Source organism: Silurus aristotelis, assembly GCF_946808225.1.
Source record: "Silurus aristotelis genome assembly, chromosome: 11".
NCBI lineage: Eukaryota > Metazoa > Chordata > Actinopteri > Siluriformes > Siluridae > Silurus > Silurus aristotelis.
This window is the reverse complement of record NC_139584.1, coordinates 25,274,705-25,302,285: the sequence shown is the minus strand read 5'-3', so window position 1 is coordinate 25,302,285 and position 27,581 is coordinate 25,274,705. Positions and strand designations below refer to the sequence as shown.

At 36.9% G+C, this 27,581-nt stretch overlaps 2 protein-coding genes across 2 annotated transcripts; both read right to left on the bottom strand.

Moving 5' to 3' along the window:
- Nucleotides 1–539: 539 nt before the first annotated feature.
- On the bottom strand, nucleotides 540–21,263 carry cacna1fa (calcium channel, voltage-dependent, L type, alpha 1F subunit a). The gene is made up of 46 exons (XM_083554707.1): nucleotides 21,162–21,263; nucleotides 20,524–20,663; nucleotides 20,220–20,362; nucleotides 19,894–20,046; nucleotides 19,408–19,604; nucleotides 18,727–18,830; nucleotides 18,407–18,549; nucleotides 17,715–17,780; nucleotides 17,536–17,602; nucleotides 17,414–17,440; nucleotides 16,675–16,835; nucleotides 16,298–16,523; nucleotides 15,920–16,127; nucleotides 15,357–15,477; nucleotides 14,489–14,558; nucleotides 14,306–14,366; nucleotides 14,127–14,184; nucleotides 13,894–13,990; nucleotides 13,185–13,314; nucleotides 12,910–12,969; nucleotides 12,575–12,681; nucleotides 12,370–12,457; nucleotides 11,908–12,015; nucleotides 11,772–11,824; nucleotides 11,530–11,676; nucleotides 11,143–11,344; nucleotides 10,767–10,925; nucleotides 10,476–10,586; nucleotides 10,273–10,356; nucleotides 10,060–10,080; nucleotides 9,692–9,826; nucleotides 9,049–9,114; nucleotides 8,851–8,942; nucleotides 8,570–8,729; nucleotides 7,362–7,489; nucleotides 7,106–7,202; nucleotides 6,660–6,762; nucleotides 6,319–6,420; nucleotides 5,962–6,086; nucleotides 5,554–5,670; nucleotides 4,780–4,985; nucleotides 3,360–3,503; nucleotides 2,233–2,711; nucleotides 2,009–2,121; nucleotides 1,476–1,784; nucleotides 540–1,332 (listed from the first exon to the last, which is right to left on the bottom strand). The coding sequence occupies exons 2-46, from the start codon at nucleotides 20,586–20,588 to the stop codon at nucleotides 1,123–1,125; spliced, it is 5,823 nt and encodes a 1,940-aa protein (XP_083410833.1). The 5' UTR covers nucleotides 20,589–20,663; nucleotides 21,162–21,263; the 3' UTR covers nucleotides 540–1,122.
- A 2,437-nt stretch (nucleotides 21,264–23,700) lies between these two features.
- praf2 (PRA1 domain family, member 2) lies at nucleotides 23,701–27,297 on the bottom strand. The gene is made up of 3 exons (XM_083553422.1): nucleotides 26,878–27,297; nucleotides 25,020–25,237; nucleotides 23,701–24,631 (listed from the first exon to the last, which is right to left on the bottom strand). Exons 1-3 carry the CDS (start codon nucleotides 27,054–27,056, stop codon nucleotides 24,492–24,494), a joined length of 537 nt encoding a protein of 178 aa, XP_083409548.1. The 5' UTR covers nucleotides 27,057–27,297; the 3' UTR covers nucleotides 23,701–24,491.
- Between the last annotated feature and the right edge of the window lie 284 nt (nucleotides 27,298–27,581).

The window sequence follows — 27,581 nt, the reverse complement described above, 5'->3', positions numbered from 1 at the left end:
AAAGAGATGTTCAAAAAAGCACATACGAATCTTCTGGTCTGGAGTCCACAAACCTTTGTCCATGTAATGTAGAAATTCTCATTATTGCGAAAAAAAAGAAAAGAAAATAAGAAATGTCGTATTGTTCTGAGAGAATCATGACAAGTGGGTCTTCTTACTACAAGATAACGTCTCATAAGAGCAAGAATGCAGCTTGTTTCTGCATTTTGAATGAACCAATTTACAAAAAATATATATATTTTTCTTTTTTTTGTTTCTGTGTTCATAAGGATGAATGTTAGGGTTCATACTTCTATGTAGTTTATCATATTTACAATTTGGACCTGGCTTGTATTTGAAAATTATGAATTAATTTATGATGCCTGAACACATGTATGAACTCACAGAACACTAAAACATGTATGGTAACCACTTTATACCTATAGAAAAAGGAGGGACAACCAAAAACTAATTAAAAGGGTTTAAATTTCAGACTAGAGAATAAAAAATGCCTTTGATTGTTTGTGGAGGAAAAACCTGTATTCAATGAAAAAAGGAGATTTAAAAGAGTAGAATAATTTATTACACACATAGAACTCTGGAGCATCAGCATAATAACAGATTTAATACCAAAGGCTAATGCTCAATGTGTAAAATTAAAGAGCGATTAATATAAAATGAGACATTTTTCTATTTTTTAATTCAAACTATCTTTATAACACAATCATTTTAGGCATTTGGGTAAATATGTTTGGATCATTAAGATTACATAATGCAATATAAAAAGTTTTTCTAAGCTCATTTTCAACAGATCAGGTATCAATCAGTACATCTGTTAAATCATACTCTGCTATATTGTCAGGTAAATCATTATTTATCTAATACTGTGAACTTATCCATTTTATCTAAGCAGAGACGATTCAGATTCCTATAATCACAGTAAGTTGGTTTCAAGATCTCAAGTCTGCTCCATTCCAGATCCAGAATTTAAGTGTCATTATGTTGGAAAAGCACTTGGTCAATACACAATTGTGAATTGCAGTTATCCCATTCCTGCACCAGATTGCTTTCGTTGTATGTCTCTTTCTTTATTTTTTCTAATATGCTTTCATTCTCCTCTTTCATTTGGTCATAGTGGGAACTTCAGTATGAAATCACACAGTTTATTTCGTCCGACAGATCCTCCTGAAAGCGACTGATTGACTGCCTAGGTGTTCCTTGGCTCAGCAAACCGGACGCAGCTGTCTCCATCTCATCCAGAGTCATGTTGCATGCGTCAGCAATCTCTCGCTTAGTAAAGTCTACGAATTTGGGATCTTTGGCGTAGAGACCCAAGCCTTCTGATATTAGGATCTGAGGAAATAATGTCAGTGTTACAAGTCAACATTTCAAATGTAAAAATAATAAAAAAATATATTATATAGCGCTGTAAATAACTAACTAACTATAGTAAAGTAAGTGAGGTAAAGCACCACATTAGCTTCCAATGTACTGACCGACTCTACAAGGCTGTCAGCACTTCCTTTCTCCACGTAGCCAGGGCTTTGGTGGGATGGCACCCTCAGTGTAGCATATGCCTGCTGCTGGGAGACACCCTGGTTTGCCTGCCACCCAGGATGAACTGCAGCTGGCAGGCTAGTGCTGCCATTAGTTTCGTTCCAAATGGTCTGTGTTCCACCTGCTTCATCCACCAAGATTAGAGGAGCATAAAGCAGACGACCTGGCCGCACCGGCGTGTTTGCCCATGAGGATGATGAGGCTGCTGAGGACATGCTACTGCGTCGAGAGTCATAGTTCTTTTGTATCTGTAAAGGGGTTTAATGGTATAGTATATCAATTCTACTGTATGCTATAAATTGTTTTTTAGTTGACTACTAAGGTACTTGCGGTATTGCACTCATGCACTGATCTTTTGGATTAAGAAAATGCTTTAAAGGGATTACGATACAGCAATATATCACCTTTCAGTATTGTCACATTTTTTTTTTAATCTATAAATTATTATCTGAAATAGTTTAGAAAGCATTACTTGTTCTCGTGCTCTGCATGGAGGTGAGTTCTGGTGATAAGTACCAGGGATCGGGATATCATCAGTGCTGTCTTGTCTCCTCAAACACTGGATAGTGAAATTTGGCCTGCGTCCTAATACAGCAAAACAGAACGAGGAAAATAAATAGTGTAAAACAGCTGTGTACTGGTGTACAATTAGTGTTTATAATAAAAATCCACCATATGGCCAAAAAGCTTTTTCACCTGAAGGGGTGGGAGGAAGGAAGCGTTTTCGAGTGTATCCTTTACCATTTTGTCGTTTGCCACCATAATCATTGCTACTGTACCCACTGGCACTGTACCCATTGCTCGAGTAACCGTTGCTGTGGTAGCCGTTGCTGTGGTATCCATTGCTGTGGTATCCATTGTAGCCATTTACTTGGTATGTGCTTCCATTGTAACCATTTGTGGGTAATGTGTTGACACTGTACCCATTTGTTGGCAAAACATTGCCACTGCTGCCATTTGTAGGCGAAGCATTGCCATTGTATCCGTTTAAATGGCAGGCGTTCCCATTGTAGCTACTAATAGATTGAGTGTTTTCATTATACCCATTTGCAGCAATTTTGCAACTATTGCTGCTAATGTTATCTGGCTGAAATGAAGCAGAAGCTGCATTATTGCCACTGGAAACTGGAGGAGATCCAGTCTGTGTTGATGGAGGAGCTTCTGGATGCTGCTGTCTGTTTATGACAAAGGTTATATGTCGTAACATTCAAAGCATTAGTAATAAAAAAAAAAAAAAAAAAGCATAAATATCTCATATTTAAAACTACAGCACACTCAGAAGAAAACCTTTGATTTCAAACACTTCAAACTTTCAGAGTTAGTTCACATTCTGCTTTATCGTTGTGGCTAATTGTGTTCAGATGCACACTGGCTCAGCTAAGAGCCCTTCTCCCACTACTTCAACACAACCAAGAACACAGCAACACATTTAGAAGATAAGCCATAAGGTGGTATTGCACAAGGTCACAGCCTAGATAGCGACATATCTGTTAAATAATTATATAAAGAGGTTTTTCATTCATTCTTTAAAGGCCAACTATTTCATGAAAAAATCCTGAATCCCTGGAGACGATGAAAACAATCTATTTCTGTATCTATTTTTTCCACCGACTATGAGAGGGCTCTATTCATTATGTGCAGGGAAGAATCTCTTTTTCATCTGCACTTTTAAAAGAAACTTAGTTGAGCATTCAAATAAATGTGAATCATGCGTGAATACACAACCCTCTCATTACCCCCTCAGTATATTTATCCCATCCTCTTTCTTTATCACGATTCCTCTCATAAAGGCTCATCAGATTCTGACTGATTGCTCTCCCCACCTGTCATGTGACACTGTACTCTGAGTATCTTGACTCTGTTCTGTAGCACTTGGTACTCCGTCTCCTGTCCCAACACCTTCTCCTTCCCCTCCTGAACTCTGCAGCTTTTCATCCAAATCAGGTGGTGAATGTGCGCTGGGTGGCCTAAAGGGCAGATATTAAATAAACACTTAAGATATTAAAAAAGAGATCAAATATTGGGAAATTGGAGGATTCTTTTCTTTAGATGCATTTTCATTATAGTTAACAAGCCATTCGGTTAATGCCATAATTTTTTTAGTATATCTGTGCATTAAATAAGGTAAGCAGCAAGAGAGAGACTACAGTGAGAGAGAGAAATTTTAATCCTTTATATGCTGTACAATACCAGGTGTTGTTAATAAACTAGAAATAAAATATGAATTTTGCTTGCTCAAATTATAGCTATCATTATAGCTCTCATGAAAAAAAACCCTGCTTTAAAAATCCCATCCCACAAAATTATGTCACTAATAATAGATAATGGATATACAGTACATCCATTAAGTATTCACAGGGCTTCACCTTTTCCACATTTTATGTTACAGCCTTATTCCAAAATAGATTAAATTCATTCTTTTTCCATGTTTGTTGAAAATCTTTGCGAAATTATTAAAAAAAAAAAAAAAAAATCACGTACATAAGTATCCACAGCCTTTGCTCAACACTGTGTTGAAGCACTGTTGGAACCAATTACCCTTCTAAGTCTTTTTGATTATGATGCTACAAACTCTTGGTTCTTGGTCACGTCCCTGACTAAGGCCCTTCTCCACAGTCCGCTCAGTTTGGCCGGGCGGCTCCTCTCTTGGAAGAGTCCTGGTGGTTACAAACTTCTTCCATTTACGGATAATGGAGGCCACTGTGCTCATTAGGACCTTCAATGCTGCAGAAATGTTGCTGTACATTTCCCCAGATCTGTGCGGACGTCTACAGAAAATCCCTCGAACTTCATGGCTTGGTTTGTGCTCTGACATGCACTATTAAATCTGGGACTTTTTATAGACATGTGTGTGTCTTTCCATATCATGTCCAATCAACTTAATTTATCACATGTGGACTTCAGTCAAGTTGTAGAAACATATCGAGGATGATCAGTGGAAACAGGATGCACCTGAGCTCAATTCTGTGAGTCATGGCAAAGATTTTAAATACTATGTACATGTGATTGAATTAGTTTTTTTTATTTGTAATAAATTTCATAACATTTTAAACACACTTCTTTCATGTTGTCATTATGGGGTATTGTTTGTAGTATTTTGAGGAAAATAATGAATTGAATGCATTTTGGAATAAGGCTGTACCATAAAATGTGGAAAAAGTGAAGCGCTGTGAAAACTTTCCGGATGCATGATAACTCAGCATCTTAAACACTTTATAAATAGTTTATAAATACTGTGCTTGCCTTGAGCTGGAATTTAGAGCCCACAGTGAGCTGAGTTTGGACTGACTGGTCGCCCACCGTCTGGGCAGAGGAATCAACCTGTGAGGTTGCTCAAGCACCACCTCATTATCAGAGAGGGCCGAAGCCGGTCGAAAGTCCTTCAGTGCTTCCTCTAGCCTCAGAGAATCACAAGGAGGGGGTTCGATGCTCACGCTAACCTCTCCATACTGCAGGGGGAAAGGAGTGCCCACAGGGGTCGACATGGTTGGAGTTAGATGTGCAGCGCTGAAGACACTGTCACTCTGTAGCTTTGAAAGGAGAGAGGCGGACTCTTCTAAAGGTGATATTATTTGGATTTTATTTATTTAAATACGGAGTAACCATTGTGGAAAAACGTCCAAAACGTTGTCCAAAATGTTGTTGTCTATTAATTTAAATAAAATAATAATGAACATTAACATTTCTGTTGTGTTATCTGGACATATCAAAACTAGACACATTATGCTTAATATTTCCTAGAAATCGCATTTGCATGTTTAGATTCCTTGGTACTCTGAAGTCAAAATGGCTGAAATCTTTTTTGACTCCCTCATTCCCTCATTCCTTCCATCTGTTGTCTACACTCCCTACTGTGCACATGCACCTGCTATCTATAGGATCTTGAGACCCAAACTTTGGGTCTTTCTAATAGTTTATACTAATATTACTATTAAATTAAAACAGAAGGCCTGGATTTATGAAGCTTATTTATAAAGAACATAAGACATGTCATCAAAATGATCAATTGCAGCTTACCCTGAAGAACTCCTCCTCTTCCAACATGTCACCTTCAAGCACCTCCTCCTGGCCTTCCTCCATTTCCATAGCCAGCCTCATCTCTGGTGCCAAATCCTGCAGGGTCCTCAGGCCAGCCTTCAGAAAAACAACAGAGCAGAGTCAGAGGGTGACATTTAGTGGTTTATATATGCAGCTTGAAATCACTCTATAAAGCCAAGTGTGATGAAAACTGTATGTGCTAGTGAAATTCAGTCTTGTGTTTGACAGATTGGAAGCATAGTGCACTAACATGGAAGGACATTTCTGACATTCAATTTGTTAGTCACTCTATTCTCCATTAGGTTCTTAGCATCTGTCAAAATAGACAACCTGCCTTGGTCTATCAAATAACATACAAGACCCGGTAGACATATGCTAACTGTGCACCTGAAGGGAAGCTGACTTATCCTTGCCCTTCTTCTTTTTCTCTTTTTCCTTCCTTTTACGGTACTTCTTAAAGTAATCCTGGATGAGAAAACTTGCATAGAATTTTCCTGCAGTCACCTCCTCTCCTAAAGAAAATGACATGCCACAGATTAACACAGACTAAGATCTAAGCAAAACCCATGTGTTGTCTTTCAGAAGCATCAATAAAATCACTACAGACTCAAAATGCTTTAGAAATATACCAAAAATATAATACAATACTATATTCACAATACAGTATAGTATAGTTTGAAATATAATAAAGATTAGGATTCTGAACTGCTATCTGCTATCTAGTAGTTGAATGTAGCTGAGTACCTGCAGGGGGTGGTATAACCTCATCAAGAAGTTTAGGCTTGGTTCGCTTCCAGATCTTTTTAATAATGGCTCTCAATTCTTCATTTTCTTTGTCAATTGGACCTGGGGATAGCCGATGATTAAAACAAATTCAAGAATTCAATTAAGCGGCTAAATTATTAATGGCAAAGTTAACCTGCATTGATTCAGTCCTGTGTTTGCCAACAATTTATATGTTAATGTGGTCTTATTTAGGTGTAGCTCTACTTTGTGTTTCCTCTTGGGTAATGAAAGAGGTTTTGTCTTAAATTAAGTTTTGGGGGGGTTATATTAATTGCTATATTTGTACTGTGCACACAGACCTTCGGTTTTGATTTTGAGTGAAGATCTGACGAGAGCAAACAGGGTCGCGTTGAAGGACACAGTGCCATCAGGATGAAGAGGCACGTTCATACTGACCAGCCTCTGCAAAAATTAATAGATGGAGAGAGAGAGAGAGAGAGAGAGAGAGAGAGAGGGAGAGAGAGAGAGAGACTAATTGAATTGCTGAGTTAAGTGGAGCTCCATGTGGGCTCCACTGGGAGTTAAATACTGTTGACAGACTGAGTGTGTCAGCTGCTTGCTTTGTCTGAGACAACCACATGTTACATGCAGATTCGAATGTATACCAAGACATATTTGTGACCGTGAACTCTGTACTGTATTTTTTTTTTAAAGATCTCGGTTACATTAATGATACAACAGCTCTTGCAACTATTATAATATACACCATTTTAATTCGGTATTTATGTACAGTATAGTTGCTTACCCTACAGGCCACTCGATGAGGACAAAGTTTGCCAAAACCAAGAGGAGGCTGAATTCGACGCAGCATAGTCACAACCTCAAGGTGCTTGATTCTTCCCCTTTACAAAATATGCAAATATTTTAACTACATCTTTCAAAGAAATAAAAATTTTGTAGATATTTTTGATGTATTCAAATGTTAGTGATCTGTTTCAGTCCAGAACATTGTTGTCTTTTTGCTAATTTTTACATAAACAATAATAAACGGTTTGTCTTACGTTGCTTCAGGATCATAATCTGACCACACTCTCTTAAACTCATCCAGATGGTGAGTGCCCAGCACAGTCCAGTCCCTGGTTAGATACTCAAAGTTGTCCATGATGACAGCAATAAACAAGTTAATAATCTAAAATGTAAAGATACAAGAACTAGTTATCATGGATCTTCTCACAAGGGCTGCAACAACTAATAATAATAATAAAATCGATAATAATTAATAATGAAATTCGTTGTCAACAAATGCCGTTATCGATTATTTTGGGCTGCTCAAGTTCCAGGTTTGCGTGATAATGCAGGCGCTTGTGAAATAACGGAGAGGCTGCAGGAAAAAGTGTGTGTGCCCCCTAAGTCATCTAAGGCATAGGAGTATTTTATATTAAACGTAACAAAGAAGACTGTAACCTGTAAGTTATGCAAAGGGGAGCTTGTGTGGTATGAAGAAAACACACTGGTGTCACAGATGGAAGTGAAACATCAGCACGTAATGCAATAACTGTATAATCCTCATCATATGAAAAAGGTACATTTAATGAAGTGTGTAAACTGTTTGTTTGCTAACTTCGGGACAGGCGCACTGGCTTGTGACTCGCGAGCATCAGGTTGCGCAATCAGCTCAGAAAACTATAAAATTTTAAGTCACTGATGCATATTTTTTTCCCTTTTTATAAAAAAAATCAAGCATGTTTGCTTGCTGTGTTTCATTGTTTTTTTAAACGTGATTTACTGTGGCTTTACTGTACGTTCAAATGCCTGTATTTAATGTCTGTATATTTAATTTATGCATATATAATTTAATTATTATACATAATTAAGGAAATTATATATTTTAGAAACTAACAAAATGTATTTTTTTAAACAGAAATTGTCAAAACAATGTTTTTTGAACAATATTTTCTATTGTTTTTAAAAGCATTGTTGTCAATTAGCCATCTGCAATTATCATTAAAAACAATACAAATGTTGATTTACACAAATTGCTTCATATACTCAAATGCTGTTTTTTTTTTTTTTTTTTTTTTTTTTTTTTTTTTTTTTTTTTTACAAAAAGTAACAACCCAGCATGAGTGAATTTGTTCAAGGAGAAATCCCTCATATACTGCTCAACATGCAGCCACTATAAGCTTTATAAAATGTCAAAATTAAAGATACTTGTGGCTTCTGCATTTATAAATTTTTTTAAATATCTCTATATCTCATTCTTGCTTACCAGGAAAGCACACAGAGCAAAGAAGCTGATGAAATACAGATAGGACAGATTGCTGCCACAGCTGTACTCCTCCCCTGGTTCATAATCTGACTCAGGGTCACACCGTCGTCCTGGCAGTGCTGCCAGCATAATGTCCTGCCATTGCTCTCCTGTTGCACATCTTAAGTAAAAATAATGAAAAACAAACCATTGGTCAGTTATTAGTATAAATATTTTACCTAAATGTAAAGTTGCAATAATTTTGATGCAGCAGCTCTATAAATACTGTGTTGTGCACACACCTGAAGAGAAGGAGTACTGCCATGAAAAATGTCTGGAAGTTATTGTTGCGATTGAGCTCGGTGTCGTCGTCTATAGCAATCTTCCCAAACGTCTGTTAAGAAGGAAAAATGTTCAAGGTATAGAAAAAGAAACTCAGGGTATGAGCAAAATGAGCAATATGCATGGAGATAAAGAAGAAATGATAAAGGTGTGTCTACCTGCATCCCGATTACACCATAAATAAAAAAGATCATCGCGATGAGCAGACCTACATATGGCAAAGCCTGAGGTAAGAGAGTAAATGTGAAAAAGAAAAAAATTATTAAAAGATTACAAGAAAAAGAGATATAGTCAGTGGACTCATATGCTACTGCAGGCAGGGTGGAGTGGGTGGAAAAGAGTGATTTGTGATAGAAAGGTATCTGTAAGGGTGAAAGGGAAAGTTTATAGGACTGTGGTGAGACCTGCCATGTTGTATGATTTTGAGACAGTGACATTGCCTAAGAAACAGAAGGTGTAGCAGGATGTTGTTTATTGAATGAAATACATTTTTAAGCAAGTAGGACATTTTGGAGACAAGGTAAGAAAGGCACAATTTAGATGGTTTGGACATGTGCAGAGGAGGGACATCGGGTATACGGGTAGAAGAATGCTGAGGATGAAGGTGCCAGGCAGGAGGAAAAGAGGAAGACCAAGGAGGAGGTTTATAGATGTGGTGAGGGAAGACATGCTGGTAGTTAATTTGAAAGCGGTCGATGTAGAGGACAGAGTAGTATGGAGATGTATGAACCCTTAACGAGAGCAGCTGAATGAAGACGAAAAAGAAGAACATGTATCTGAAAATTGACATTTAGAACAGACCTGTAAAGACTTCACAAATGTCCAGAGAAGCGTTCGAATGCCCTCGCCTTTGCTGAGCAGCTTGACCAATCGCATGACTCGGAAGAGCCTAAAGAAGGTGATTGACACCTTGGAATTTTCCCCATCCCCCTTCCCCTATTAAAAGTATACAGTATGTGTTATATATGTCATATAATATGTTATCTATGTGTTATATCTTATCCTAGAATGCATAAGATATAATATATATTGCAACCTTCTGTGATGTTATTATGTAGTAACTATAATAACATCTATGTTTTACAACAGCTTTAATGCTTATTTGCTTGTGATTAAAACAGCGTAGGTTAAGATACAATTAGGGCATGCTGAAAATAAACTTGTCACACCTCTCCATGGCCTCCACCACCCTGTGAGAGCAAGAATAAGAGGATTCCGGAGAGATCATGCACAAAAAAAAAGATGGAAAATGTGTGAGGCAAAGTACAACACAACACAACACAACACAACACAACACAACACAACACAACACAACACAACACAACACAAGGGATTATATGTTATGTGTATTTGTGAGTGTAGTGAATAAGTGAAATACTAACACTAAACTCTGCAATCATGATGTCGACCAAACTCCCCACCACTATTAGGGCATCGAAAGAATTCCAAGCATCTATAAAATAGTGCTATGGAAAGAAAGATGAGAAAGTGTTTATAAAATATTGATCATTGCATTTTCTTCCCCCAAAAGAATCAGCGGAAAGGCATTAATCTTGTGTTTTAAACTGTGTGAAATGGGTCTTACATATGGCCGAAGAGCAAGCAGTTTGATGATCATCTCGATAGTGAAGAGCAAGGTGAAGATCATGTTCAGAATGTCCATGACAAAGTTGAACAGCTTTGACTGTTCATAGTGCTGATGATACAGACATTAAAAATGGGTTTGCATGTAAGGGTGCATTGAGCTCACTGTGTTCTTCAGAACACACATCATGGTGTATATGATCATCTTTTTACAAATCTATGCAATAAACTTGAGAAGTTACTGATGCTAATAAAATAATGGAGTGTAATAGATGATGTGTGTGATACACACCTGTACAGCCAGCGTAAATGTATTGAGCAGAATGAGAACAAACATGATGTATTCAAATTGCGAGGAGTTAATAATCCTCCAGAACTTCAGCTGTGATGGGTTTTTAGGTATGTAGATCTGTATAGGTTGTGCTTTCAGTGCGTAATATACACACTGCCTCTGAAGAAAGAAATAGTGCTGTAAGATTCTTGTGGAGAAATTATATTAGTACATTGTAAACTCTACATGCACCCGGTGAGTGTCATCTTTTGGTCAAACTATACAATTAAATATTAATAGGGTTTAAAAATGCTCTAATATGCAAACAAGGTTTCATATTATATTTAATATTTAATATACATATTTATATACATTTATATACATATTATATACTGACTTGATTTTTGTTCAACTCGCAGTTCTTGAACTCGACCTCTCCTTGTTCGCGGAACGTGATGATGACAAAGCCCACAAAGATGTTCATCATGAAGAAGGCAATGATGATGATGTAGATAATGAAAAAGATGGAGATCTCCACACGACAGTTGTATATAGGGCCTCTGTTCTCAGCGTTAGCGTCGATGGCTTTATATAAAATCCTGAAAAGGATCACAGATCAAACACATTTACAAAGAATAGATAATAATAAAATAATACATAAATAACATACATAGTTTTGTCAACAACAAGTACATTTTTGTTTTCTATTATTGCAAGAAGCAAGGGTATATAAGATATGTTGGATGTTGATCATGTATTATTAATAACTGGTGTATAAACTCACTGTGGCCAGCCTTCAAATGTAGAGACAGTGAAAAGAGCCAACATTCCCATCAGCACGTTATCAAAGTTGAAATCACTGTTCACCCAAAACCTCTCCTTCACCATTGGATGATTCATATCGCCATCCTTATACACCACAAATGTGCCTCTGAATAAAACACACAATTATTCATCAGCAAACAGACTACTGAGGTTAAAATACTATTAGGCTAAAATTTGTGAGCTCTGAACACTGATGCGCACTTGCATTCCTCTGGTGTGTGTTTGGCCTCATCTGTGCATCTATAAAAACGCCCCTGAAAGAGCAAATAGCATCCATATGAGACCAAATGTGCATTAACGGTTTAGTGAGAGTGTTCTTTAGCATTAGTAATGCTACCTTAAAAAGCTGCACTCCAATGCACGCAAACATGAACTGCAGGAGAGTGGTGACAATGAGGATATTGCCAATGGTACGGATGGCTACAAACACACACTGGATCACACTCTGGAGACACAAATGAACACACCAAAAAATGGACACAGTTGAAAATCAAAGTGAAATGTTTAGATCAGGGGTGCCCAATAAGTTGATCGCGATCTACCCATCGATCGCAAAGGTAGTGTGGGTAGATCGCATGCCATAAAATAAAAATATATATATTTATTTATGCATTTTTATAGTAGGTAGATCATTTTGACTTGGTCATTTTATAAGTAGCTCGCATGCAGAAAAAGTGTGCACCCCTGGACTAGATGATTCATATAAAATATATAAATAATATAATATGTCATATAAGTATGAGAATTATGATGTGATAAGAATACACGGTATTATGTGGTCAGTAAGTTGTTGGTGTACCTTGAGTCCCTTTGCTCGGTTGATGGCTCGGAGAGGTCTGAGCACTCGCAGTACTCTCAGAATCTTTACCACAGAGATGGCACTCGAACTAAAGCAACAAAAGACACATAAAATGTCAGAATACAAGGCTGAATAAACATTTCAAATAAAATAATATAAAGTAAAAAAAATTAGTGTATAGGCGGAAAATCAATGTCACACTTACTGCAGAAAGAATGATGTGAGAGATACACTGACGACCAGCAGATCCAAGAGATTAAAAGCATTTCTGCAGAAGGAGCCTTGATGAAGGAACGCACCATATACTGTCATCTATGTCCAAGACATAAATGATTATTAAGTCACTAATAATGTTGCACAGACAGCTTTTCACAACTTGAGCAGTCTAAGCTCAATGTAAGACAACAAAATATTGGCACGTTTAAACTCTATGTAGATCTACAAACTTAGGCTAACCCTAACATATATTTACACCTCATCGAGATCAATACAATTCAGACTCAAACAAAATGATAGATTTGAATTAATTAACAGGTTTACCTTTAATATAATCTCAATAGTGAAGACAGTGGTGAAGACATAATCAGCATAGCCAAGCATCTAGAGGGAGGTATAATAAACTGTTTTTATTAGTGTTTTCTTGAAGATATTATTGTCTTATATATATGATTATATTATATATATATACATCAGGCACAATAATGAAAATAATTATGCAAAGTAACATTGCTACATCACTTTTACTTTCTGAAACAGCACCAAACAAAACCCATCAGGATCAATTCGTCGAACTCTTCACAAACTCACTAACTTACAATGTTGCGAACTGAATGAGTTTTGATTGGGTCCTCAGCAGCCAGTGAGAAGCTACTAAAGATGATGAAGAGGAGGATGAAGTTGGTAAAGTAAGGATGGTAAATGAGGTTGTGACAAGCGACTCGGAGGCTAGACAGACAGAAAATCAGGAAAAGAAGGTCAGTGATGGTTCAGGAAGGTCAGTAAAAAGCTGTACAGATAGAGAATCAAGAAAACAAAGTCACAGATAAAAAGACATGGAATTATCCACTTTTACATTCATTTCAACTTTATTGGAAATATAATTGTACAGTGTTTCCCTGGAACTCGCAAGTATTATGATGTAAGTTCCAAAAATCCGCGAATTTTGGACGCACCACCGCAGCCCCTATGGAACCTTAGTGAATTCATCTAGACATTATGTCACTTTAATACAATAATGTGTTTAAACACATTGAATGAAATCTGTTAGTGAAAACATAAAAAAGTGTTATTTGAAATGTTATTCCTGACGTTCCTGAAAATTTGGTCCCCGCTATGGATTCTCGCAAATTTTAAAATAATCCGAACCGCAAATTATGGGGCGTTGACTGTACTGAGACAGAATACAATACAGGTATATAACTGACATGGTTAATGGGCCGAGTTCAAGAACTCCAAAGAACTTCTCTGGTAGATTTCTTATTATTTGCTATAATGAAACCTGTACATTTAGCTTTGACTACTCACCAGTTTTTCTTTCCTAAAATGAAGAATGAGCTCCCATCAGGTATGGGGACAATTTTCTCTTTGGGCTGAAAACTTTCCACTTTCATTGGAACAGCACCTTAAAAACACAAAGTAAATCTTAAATTACTTCAAATCAGTTGTCATGCTACAATCTCTAAATCTTAATAAAATATTATAATTTAACATTTATAGGTAATCATATCCATTATTTAACATGACTTAAAATCGGTTACCCTCAAGGCCTTCAATTGCTCTCAACTCTTCACTCTCCTCCCATTCATCTGCATCATTCTGAAAAAAAAGTAGAAAAAGAAAATCACAAAAAAAGAGAAGTAGAAGATATAATGAAGGGGAAAAAAGATTGAAGAGACAAGGTAAAGAGGAACAAAGCAAAAAAAATTTAAAGTTTTACTCCAGTTTCATCATCTTCCCTGTCTTCATCATCTTCCCACTCTTCCTCTTCTGGTTTTTCTCTTTAAAGGAGGTTAAACTTGTTAAATTTAAAACATAAATAAATAATGCAGGAGAGCCAGTACTTTGTCAAATGAAAAATGATATGCTGATATGTTTTATAAATCTTTTTTAGGGCACATACTCTTTTTTCTTTTTGCCATTTCCTGCTAAGTTATCCACAGCAATAGCCAGGAAGACATTCAACAGGATGTCTGAGCAAAAGTAAAGATTAAGGAAACACTAATTTGATTAAGAATTGTGTCCAATTTCACGAGTAATTTATCAAAGACTAATGTTGTATTGTTGTGGAAATTAAAATCTACATAATTTTATCGAAAAACCTTAAACACAGTATAAAACAAATTTTAATAAGAACTCGAATTGTTTGGTTCAGTTCACTTCAGTTCATTTATCCACATAGGGAAAATACTTTAGCAGCATACTGACACAGACATTTATGCAATTTACAGTTAGCATGTGTAAAGATAAATAAATAAATAAATAATTATTACATTTATCGCTGATAATTTAATAAAAAAATGACCAGTATATCTGACCATTAGGTACCACTACAAAAAGAAGAATTGAACAAATGAATTGCTTGCGGTACAGATCATTTTGACTTGTTTTTTTCGAGCATCCAGGAACAAAATATTGTCAGCCAGATGGTAGCTATTAAAAACTGTAACATTAAGGAAGCTTCTTGTTACTCACAATGATGTTATCCTTTCTTAACACTCTTTCTTTATATACATTCTCCATACTTTTTAACTTTATCCCTAACAGTTTATTTGCTATGGTTACCACCTTCCCCAGTGAGCCTTTGGAAGAATTTTCATACCAACAAACCACACAAAATGTCATATTGCTTTAAAAAATTGTCCATTCTGCTATGGACAATTAAAAGAAAGCAATTTTTCCTGGCTTACATTATTAGTCCATTCAATCACACCTAAGTTGTATTATCTTCAAAGGTATAGAACTGAATAGAGATGATGAATAAAGGATACAGTTACCACAGACAAAAAGAATGACGAAGTAGATACAAACGATCATGTTGGGGAAAATAGGCCCTCCGTATGCCATGATACCATCATACATAACTGAGTTCCAGTCCTCTCCAGTTAGAATCTATAGTGAGACAGTTTCTCATTGTGAAAAACTGCATTTTCCTCATTTCATGGCTATTACATTCAAATTGCATTATCACAGATAATTAAATGAATTCTGTCTATATAACTAGGCATCATGTGAGTAGCGGAGGTGATCTGTCTATGGCTTCTATTTTATTCGAGTTGTGTTTGAAGCAATTCTAATACAAATCAGTTACATATTAACATTAAGTACAATAAGGATTTACATACTGAATTCTTTCACAAAAAACACTCTAAGAGAGTCTAAGAGTTTAGGATCAGACATACAGCTGAATAGCTCACTTTGGTGGCAGCATATTTATAACATTATGATTATGCATAATGTTCACCGAATTGAAATCATGCCATTTCTATGAATTTCTTCTTCACTCAAGCATACCTGGGTATAGAGATGACAACCTAGCAGCAGAGGCAGTTACCTGGAAACAAGTGAGCAGAGCAGAAGGAAAGGTGTCGAATGTGCTTCTCTTCATCTGGGTCTCATCGAAGTTGAACTTGCCACCAAACAGTTGCATACCGAGCAGGGCGAAGATGATGAGGAACAGGAAGAGGAGCAGAAGCAGGGAGCAAATGGCTTTCATCGAGTTCAGCAGAGAGGTGACTAGATCTGACAGAGCAGACCAGTGACTGCGAGAAAAAGAGGTGAAAAATTTACATTACATTTACACAAAACTACCCTACACAATATCTACACTTGTCATGCAAAACAATATACACAGAGAACATTACATGTAAATAGAAATCCTAGCATATTGAGCTGAAACATGAATTAATAAAGTAAAAGACTGCAAACTCACCGAGTAACTTTAAAGATGCGGAGAAGACGGACACAGCGCAGCACAGATATACCAATAGGTGGGATCACGTCCAACTCCACAAGTACAGTTTCTAGTATCCCACCACACACCACAAAGCAGTCAAAGCGATTAAAGAGAGCTATAAAGTAGACCTGGAAGCCGAAGCTGTACATCTTCATCAGCATCTCCAGGGTGAACAGGGCCAGTAGGATCTTGTTCGCTCGTTCTGTGGCAAAATAAAAAGCAACCAGCTCAAGAAAAACAGCCTCAAATAATTGACTCTTATGAAAGTATTCAAATCTGTTATCAGTTTTAATCCACAGGCTGTTTTTAGTAACGGGCTAAAATGTAAAGGTCTAAAAAATGCCTAAACAAACCCTGTATATCAGTGAGCCACTGAGGCTGGCCGTAATGCTCTGAGGCACTCGCTGTTGTGTTGAGGAAGACCAGCAGTAACACCAGCCAATAGAAGTTAGTGGACTTCACTGCTATGCGGCAGTTCTTCCTCAGAACTAAATTCAAATGGTAGAGCTGCTCACTGCACAGAAACCAGAGGAGAGAAAACTCTCAAGACTAAAGAACAGCTCAAAATATTTTACCAGGTAGTGTACATCGCTATTAATATAGTTTTTCTGCACAAAGACAGTCTTTATGTACGCATTATACAGTAAATTTTTTAACTAAGCGTTTATACATTATACACTTTACACTCACAATTATTTAATTTACACTTTATAAAAACTTTTTCTATAAATGTATACATTTTTACGATACAAAAACACACATCCAGTCAGAACAAATTACCAAACAACTGTAGATTTCTAACATCATGCTACTTATATATTCCTGAAAGTACTTTAATGATTAGAACAAGTTTGGGCATCTTTGTTAACAACAGCAAATGTTATTCTTTCAGTTTTAAAATGTTCTCCTGCCTTTATTTTGAAGTTGTGGACATAAAACCATAAGTAACATTTATAGATCATTTAAATGTCCAGCTTATTTTTATTTATTTTTATTATAAAAAGCACAAACTGTAGTTAATTTCTCAAATCAAACAACAAGAAGAAATCAATTCAAATAAAACACTAAATGAAATAATTTTTGTTGACTTACCAGAAGCTTATAGTCAGCAGTTTGGCCCTAAGTTGTAAGAATAAGAAAATACTGGATGAGATGTACTGAAGTTTATCAGAAGCAGTGAATGTATAAGATACAATTTTATCCTATAGCATTACTGTATTGAGGCGCAGCAGCCATTATCGTCATCGAGAAAGGCCTCAAATTCTGAGTCTGAGTCTGATTCTGTAAAAAGATTTAAACCAATATATCTGTTCAAACTAAACAAAAAGACTCATATTGAAGTTTTAAATATTAATTTCAAACAAAGGTATAAAACAGCTAGATTTTAGTATACCTCCATCCTCACTGTGTTTATACCAGCCGTATTTCTTCATCATCTTTTTCTTCGCCACCACAGCACCTTATTTTAATGAAAATAGAGAAAAGATAGATATGGGACTGTGTGTGAATTTTGTGTATTGTGTGTTACATGTGGAATAACAGTAACAGCCACTATACCGCCTCTTTATCCGTATTTGTTCAGCGCTCAATATTTGTATTTTTAACCCTCAATAATGGTGTCAGTTTGCAGTGAGATGTGTGCAGGACTATACCTGTCATAATACCTGTCGACAATGTAAAAGAAAAAATGCGTACAATTTACTACATTTATGCCTATTTTATCCCACCATGAACCTGAACATGGAGTTGAGAAAAATGAATGAATGGATGGATGAATGAATGAATGAATGTATGTATGAATGAACCCTTTATGTTCATGTACTGAGTATAGTTTTTGTCCAACAAGGTCAATATCAGAGTACTTGCTTGGGCATGCATAAAGTTAAAACTTTCTGCTCTGATGACGTTTTGTTGTGTGCTGCTGGATCTCAGTCACGATGCACAATAAATTCCCTTTCAGCATTTCTTTAAAAAAGATTTGTAAATAAATAAAATATTGTGCCTATTCATGTCTATGTTCATATTTGTACAGAACACATTAACTCTAAATAACAATTAATAACAATTAACTCTTGTGTTCCTCACGTTTATTGCCATCTTCATCCATATCCTCAGCCTCAATGAGCCAATCCATGTAGCCCACCATGTCCTCTTCCATCTGCTGTTTCTCCTGTGCCTTTTGAAGTTCACCACGACACACAGCCTTCTCTCTTTCTTTAGAGAACTCACTGAGTGCACACACACACACACACACACACACACACACACACACACACACACACACACACACACACACACACACACACACACAATTTACACCACATCCCAGGCAAATCTCTAAATAGAATTAAATACAGTCTGAGTACACCAGTTCATTGCACCAGACACAATTATACAGCTCTTACCCACTCAAAACACCCAAAACAAGGTTTAGAACAAAGAAGGACCCAAAGATGACCAGAGATACAAAATAAATCCAGGGCAGCTCAAAACCAATCGCATCATTCATCTGTAAAAAAAACTCAAAGGGAAAAAAAAAAAGAGTGGGCAAAAAAAGGTTAAAATATTTTTATATTCAATATTAAAATATTGATATTTGATACTGATCTATCTAATTGATTTCTGATTGACTGATATAATTAATTTATATATGTAAAACACTATACCTAATGCATATGAGAAAACAAATGGCTATAGTAGGCTAACCTATAGTATACATTTACCACACTGATCTACTGTACATGGATATTGGTATTTTAATATTGTATTGAAAAGATGGCACAACAAATATATAAAGCAAAGCATGTTCAGGAACCATATTTTTATGTCTTACAACCTTAATTCCTTTAGCCTAAACATGCAAGAGAAGTAAAAAAAAAAACTCCACACACACTAAATTCCCAGTTTCACCAGTGACAGTGGCTAACTAAATCTGTGGCTTGTGACACCTGAACTAACATTAATTAATCACCAGGTTAAGATTTTCAGTTTAACTCCCAATCACAGTAACAATGCAACACTGGCACAGTAAGAGAATAGGCAGACCATGAAGAAATGAGGAAGTGACACAATAAAATAGATGGTACCCAGTATAATACATCAGTCCATCCCTCCATAGTAATGCACTGGAAAACAGTAAGCATGGCGAAGAAGATGTTGTCAAAGTTTGTGATGCCACCATTAGGGCCTTCCCAGTATCCCCTGCACTTGGTGTTGTTACCCACACAGAAACGGCCATTACCAGCAAATGCACATGGGGTCGGGTCATCCTCTACGTAAAGTTCTGTGGGGGCAAAGCCATACATTTTTATTACGTCAAAATCAATTTAGCGAATAAAACAAAAGAATTTTGGTTATTTTATAGTATATGAATATGTACTTATAGTATACTGTATATAGTATACTATATACATATAGTATATGAAAATATATGCTTTTATATATATATATATATATATATATATATATATATATATATATATATATATATATATATATATATATATATATATATATATGTTTGATGAGTGCACATATTTTATGAGGTGAATCGTTTGAATGATTTGTATTACCTGTCTCGACATAGAAGCACGTCTTGTGCATTCTGCCAATGAAAAGCTCCAGGCCAATAATGGCGTAAATGATTATGACAAACATGACCAGCAGACCAATATGAAACAGGGGAACCATTGCCTTCATGATAGAGTTCAGCACAATCTGTAGACCTACACACACACAAACACACACACACATTACAAACACACACTTATTACAAACACATATATTTACTAATAAAGCTTTGCGCACCTGCATACACATATACAAAAACAAAACACACACACCCACACACACACCCACACACACACACACACACACACACACACACACACACACTTACTGGGCACTCCAGAGACCAAGCGCAGAGGTCGAAGTACTCTGAAAGCTCTGAGAGCTTTGACATCCAGGCCACCTGGTTTACCAGATGCATGATGAGCATCTCCTTCTTTGTGTTCTCCCATCTCTGCTACAACACTAAATAGCCTGCAAACACACACAAACACACACACAGAAAATACATTTGCCCTTCATCGATGTTTACATTCTTATCAGTGGCTAAAACAACCACACAGTTCACATGTATAAACAGCAAAATTAAAAATCAATATGAATCAGATGAATTCTGCCTGGGAATTCGCACAAACCCGACAATGACAATGATGAAATCCAGCATGTTCCAGCCACTGCGGATGTAGGCACTGGGGTGCATGACTAGACCATAGGCAAGGATCTTTGTAAAGGTTTCAATGGTGAAAATAATCAGAAAGACGTATTCCACTTTTTCCTGAGAAAAGACATACATTTAAATAAAGGCGAAAAAATAAAGTTATAACAAAGTAACAAAGAGAAATGCAAAGATCTGTTGAGTTTATTACATTAAATGGCAGGATTTGTTCTTTTTTTAAGCTCTCTCAACTGCATTAAAAACATTGATACGTTTCCGGACCCAACCCCCACAGCCCTTTAAAACCTAATGACTGTACAAACAGGTCAAAAGGCTAATGAGCTCAGGGTATGTGCTATATAGTAAAGCAGGTGAAGGGCAAGGGTGTGTGTGTGTGTGTGTGTGTTATATGGGACAAAAAGTAGAGTAATTAAAATCATCCATACACTATCAAAAAATTAGTTGTACAATTATATTTATTATGTGGTATTTTAGGAGACTTCAGTTTGATCATGTGTCGGTCTTAAAAGGTTACCAAGTGCCCTGTAGTGGTGAAGGTGAAAGACCTGCGATAAACTGCTCTTTTGTTAATAACCACATCCCTAAACACCAACGTACCAGATTGTGATTGGTGGCATTGGAATCATCTTCAGGAAAGGGCCGTGAAACACCAAGGGCTACACAGTTAGCAATGATGGCCAGCAAAATGAATATATCAAAAGGCTTATACAAAAGAGGTTAAAGGTCACATACTGTAATGTATCCAATAGCCACTTTAAACATGGAATTTAATGCCAAAGAAAATGTAAAAACTTTTGAGGTTTGGTGATTTATTTTACAATCTCGAAGGGCAAGGGATTCCAAAATAGGGCTATACTATGAAATAATAAGAAATATATCAGATTGTTAGCATTGATCAGTCAAAGCATTAGACATATTTGGTCTGCAAATGCACACACACACACACACACACACACACACACACACACACACACACACACAAACACACACACACACAGTCTCTTAAGGATATTTCCACTCCACAAGGGCTAGGGCGGCCATGCGGATGGGGTTGCTGAGTGTAAGGCAGCAGAGAGCTCTTGGTGCTCGGAGTTTGGACTTGTTAGCTTGCATTTGCTTTTTGGCTCCGCCGGTTCTTCTGCGCGCACCAGCCGAGCTTGTGGAATTGAGGGTGTCCGACCTCTGGAGCTCCCCTGCAGCCCCATCTGTAACAAAATACATTATTGTGTTTATATTCAGCATTTAATTTGAATTATTATTACTTTATGTAACTAAGCAGTAGATAAATGTGATCAAACGTTCACCTCTGGAAGCTTTTCCGACAAGAAGTTGTTTCCGTGTACTCGTGGCACAAGTTCGGAAATCAACTTTGCCCTCATCCCTAAGATATGTACTCCACAATGTGAAAAGATTTTGGCAGTCTGTTTTCTATAAACTAATATATCATGTGTGAAAATGATATTAGGTACTAGTCACCAGGTCATCTTCATCTAGAGATTTAAATAGAACATAATTCTCTTTGACATAGAGCCCTGAAGTGGTCTTTTAGAGGCACAAAACCCAACATCTTACAAACTATGTGGCATATTTCAATTTCTACATAGAAACCACAAGATGAGCTGTGATTTGTTCAATATATTGGTGCTGCAAAAACATATGAAAAAAGATGTACTTCATCACACTTATGTGTTAGACTGCTTTTGCACACTTAGAGGTATTTTGATTTGTAGCTAAATTATAAAGTGCCCAAACTTAGCCCTAACCATAAGACATTTACTAGCAACCGGAATTATTAGAAACCCAATTTTTGTGTGCTGGCTAGTCAATATTTAGGCATTTTTTATCACACACACACACACACACACACACACACACACACACACACACACACACACACACATTTTCACTCACCTTTGGGCAAGACATCCATTTCCCCACTTCAGTCAGGAGAAATATTTCCTCTGTCACCTGTCTGCTGAGCAGCCTGACCTTCTTTTATCCTCTTCTTTTCCACGACTCATGCAAAAATGCCTCTTCAGTCCACTTCATACTTCATATAATAAAATAAAACATATTTCTACTTACTTTCCACAGTGTTTCTGTCGGTCATTTACCTGAGGTGACTTTACAATGAGATACCTGTATCAGGTGAAAAAGGTTTACATGATAAACCCAATATGTAAAGTCTTTATGACAAAAGGCAGGCCATAAATAAAACACTGGTTATAAAATAAACACGTTTGTGTAAATAGTTTCCTCTAACTCGGTGTAGCGAATTCGCCGTTATGCGCTGTGGGTTCAGGGGATTATCTCTAGGATGAGCCGGTTACCTGTAAACCGGTTTAAAGGAGGCGCGTGCAGCACAGAAACTTCTAGATGGTCCACTGCTTCAGTTCAGCAGCACGTGCAACCTCAAGCTAATGTGAATTTGAAGTTTTTTTAATGATTATTTTATATTATTATTAATTATATCATTTGTTAGGATTAAGATCAATAGCAATAGAGTTGTTTTTAGTTGACTGGAAAAAAGCAACATGGACTTGGATTAAATAGAATATGTTTAACATCTGTGTGGGGATAATGTGTAGTAGAGCCTTTATGGGAAATTATTTCCTCCCACAATGATGAAGAGCTTCTAATATATTATATAGAAATGGTGACCTTTACTAAATGTTATTCAATAGCCATAAATTTTGGATACTTGACCATTACACAAAACTGCCACAAAGCTGGGAGCACACAGATGTATAGAACAGTGTAACAGAAAATAATCTCTCTGATTTGGAACCATGAGACCCAAACACACAAAGTGTGGCCCATGGAGATATTGCTGTGTCCGAATTTGTCCACTCTCTATTCTAAAATCCTCAAAGATTAGAAATGGTGTGTCCCAAATTATAGCATGGTGAACTAGTGGATTATTTTTTAAATGTAAATCCATTAACCTTTTCTTTAGACTTTCTTCAGATTGTATAAGTAGGTGGGTCATCAGTGACCATACTAATTATGAAGGGGGTTGACTGTATTCCCACCTCTTTTCTCGATAGACTCTGCGTTCACAAAATGCACAGTATGGAAGATGAATGAATACATTAATAACACAAGTGTAGAAAACTGATGTGAATTGATGTTAAAAAAAAAAACATTTCCGATTTTATTGAAAAAACAAAGCACAAAGCAAGAAATAATGCAAACATAACCCTTGGGTGAAGGTGTTGAACACTTGGACAACTTAAACTATACAAATATTTGTAATTCGCAGGAATCTCCCACTGCCATATTTTTCAGCAACTTAATATAATAAATTCGACAAACAGCTTAGAAATAATTTAAGTGCCGGAATGCTGTAAATATAAGAACGTTTAGAGCATTGGTCACTAACAACTTGTGAAAATAATCAACGAGGCCCTCGTTACTCAGTTGGCACAAATGTAGAAAGGTAATGCACTAATACGTGTATGTGCAACAAGAGCAGAAATAATTCAAAATTAAAAAAAAAAAAAAAAAAAGAAGGCAGATTCAATGCATAAGCCTTAGGAATTAAAAGCAGGTGTGGACACTATAGATGTTCATTTAATTATAGTATATTTAAAACAGTTGAGTGGAAAAACATGTAGTTTAAAATAAGAAACGACAGAATTGATTTTATAATAAAAATGTTAAGTGTTTCAATTTATAGATACTCCTTCATTGTAAAACAATTCACACAAAAAAGTGCATGTTAAAAAAAAAAATTGGATTAGATTTTGGCCTTATTTTTCCCCCATTATACACCATAGAGGATGCAAACACAACAATACATACATAAATTTTCCTTCCCATAAGACATAAGGTGTTTGTGAACAAAAACAATGGCACAAAAGTAAAACCATACTGCTTGTAGTGTTTAGGAATTAAAGCAAGGTTGTTTTAGGGAAAGAACGATCACTAAGAGCCGGCTTCTTGCTCTTGGCCGAGTGCCGTCAGCAGCAGACCCATAGGTGTTCTCTTCAGCCCAATGCTCTCCAGCTTGTTCTCCACTTTATTCTTTAAACTTCGTAGCCTTGTTGACGCATGGATCAGAATCACTGAGAGAGAAAACATTTTTACGCATTATTAACAGGAAAGCAAGATTCCTAGTTGTCTTGGTTGTCGGTGGGCAACAATTTTAGCAGGGCAATACTGACGAAGAACAATCGAATTATTTGTAATATCTAGCAGATTAAGTGCTCAACATGCGAGTTAATACGATCAAAATAGAAATGATAATTCTATTACAATATACATGGAATGTTCCAGACAAAAAAATGTTCAAAAGAGTTTAATTTTGTACAATTACTTGGGTCTGCAAGAAAGAATGAGTACATTTTTTATTATTTTTTTACAACCCAAGGATTCCATGGCTTAGTTTAGGGTCTCAGCAGCAGCAGCCTAACATCACTGAGTACATACAGTACAACACATTGAGATACTAACTTAAAATGGGGAAGGTGATGCCGAAGAGAAAGACAGACACCCCTCCTAAAAAGGAAAGCAGACAGTAGCAAGAGCCCAAAATGGCAATCAAACAGAGGGAAGGATGGTTTCTCCGGAAACGTCTCACTGTGGCCTTGTTCTCCGCAGCCCAGACAAAGCCCAGAAACACAGAGATCACCACAGCCGCTCCAAGGAAGAGCTGAAAGGGCCAGAAATACCTAAGCACAGTGACGAAAGAGGCATGAGAAATCAAAGTAAACGTGAGAGACAGGAGAGAAATGGAAAAAAGTTACACTTGGGACATGTTTCTAAGTGATTTCATTATTGAGTGATATTAAAAACAGTATGTTCTTCACTATAACAAAGCGATATAGAAGATAGGGTGCTTCATTCAAGCATCAGTAGCAGTTTGGTGGTGCTGGGGGCCACTGACCTTATGATTAGGAACCTTCAATGAACCTATTCCAGTTTTTATTTCTAATATTCAAGTCAAGTCAAGTTCATTTCTATAGAGATTTTCCCACAGACATTGTCTCAAAGCAGCTTTACAGAATTTAATATTTAAGTTGAATGGTGTGTATTTATCCCTGATGATCAGCCATGGTGACTGTGGCAAGGAAAAACTCCCTTGGATGACATGAGGAAGAAATCTCGAAAGGAACCAAATTTAAAAGGGAACCCATCCTCATTTGGGTGACATCAAGAGTGTGATTATAGTCTTTAAACAATATAGAACACTGGAATGTAAGATTATGAGTGATGTTCTTTCTACAGTCTTTTGTGGTTATAAAACCAGGAGCTACTGAGCAACTCATAAAATAGCTGAACATCTGCGATCATCACAGATCCAACACCAGCTTCTCCATGCCAGAGCCTTTAAACACTCAAGGAGGTCCAATGTCAAAACTCCACATGAAGTGGGATCCAATTGGCACTGGTACGTCTCTAGATGGTTCGGGATATACCTGTACATAAGGCAAAAGGTCAAACTCAAGGCTACTTCCAGCCCGCAGATGCATGATATCTGTGTCTGTGAGGTAATATTACATTACTATTATAATTGGCAAACTTTGGCTCTCAATTTTTATGCTTCATCCCTGAAACAATGCTCCATCACCTCAAACCTTGGCCTGCTCCAACGCTTGGAGCGTTTGGAAGTATATATGTGTGTGCACCTCTTTTCCCTGTTATAAAGATGAACAAAAGCAAGCAAGCGCACACACACACACACACACACACAGGAGTCTCAAAGGTGCAAATCTTCACCCTATTCCTAGTTGCCCCAGCAAAGAAGCGAACCCTAAAAGATAATGACGTGACAGACAGGAAACAATGGCATGAATCTCACTCGGGCAAATGTGCATAAGTGTAATTATGGGGAAAGATCACACTTATGGGGTCTCAGGGGGGGAAAGGCTGCAATGGACTTTAATAGAGCAGACAGTAGGAATCCATGTATTATGTATAATATACATACACTACTACTATAAACATACATACATACATACTATAAACATACACACATATATATATATATAAACCCTGCATCTGCTAACAGCCCTGTGTATTAATTTAGCCGCCATTTAGTGAGTATGTGTGTGTGTGTGTGTGTAAAATAACTCCAGGTTTTAACCCAAAGCAGTGTTTTCTGCTTTTAAAACCAAACAGAGGCCCAGGCTGATCAGAAAAAAAAGATGCTTGGACAATAGAAATGCTCTGACCGACTGTGCACATTTTGTGGTCGTTATTAATCTAAAAACGTCCATTCTTAAGAGGTTTTTGTGTGTCAATTGTGGAAAACACAACGTAACGCGGCGGCGGTCCTGGATGAGTGAACGCGTCACGGCTGTCTCCTTACCCGACCGCCAGCAGGAAAGCCACCGCCGAGGCTAAATAGTTGCTCTGGTAATACAGCAGGTTGTTAATGATCCGGTTGTTCCACCTCTCTAAATTGCGGACATCTGGCACGGAGAAGCGGGCCGAATTGAACAAAAAATCATCAAGGCTCCGGAAAGGCGGAGGCTGAACGTCCACCATTTTCGAGGCGGCTGAGAAACTACGTTACCCAGCATGCAGTGCAACCGGGAGACGCATCAGAGTCAGACGCAGCTGCCTGAGACAAAACGTGTTCGATCGGTTATATCGCCTGAGAGATCTGTTCAACTGGACTACACATACACACAATCTACCTCTTAATACAATCACGGCTATAGAAACAGTCAATATTATAGAGAAACGCAGTTTCAGCATCACAGACAGGAATCTCATACAATAAGAAGGAGTGCCATTACTAATGCAAAAAACCGAATGAACACAATTCAACAAGTCTCCTTTCACTGCAGCCACAGCTGCACGACCCACAAACATCATCTCCTGCTTTTTATAATTAAAAAAAGTCTGCCTTGTAAATGTCCTTGTAAATATCTGCAGCCAAATCAATTTCTTCTTCTTGGTCATCCATTGTGGAATGAAAAAAAATGTTAAATCCACACAAATTATATCTGAGCTTGTGCAGTTTTGCAGCAGATGCTGATGTGACAGGACGTCTGAGAGTGGACAAAT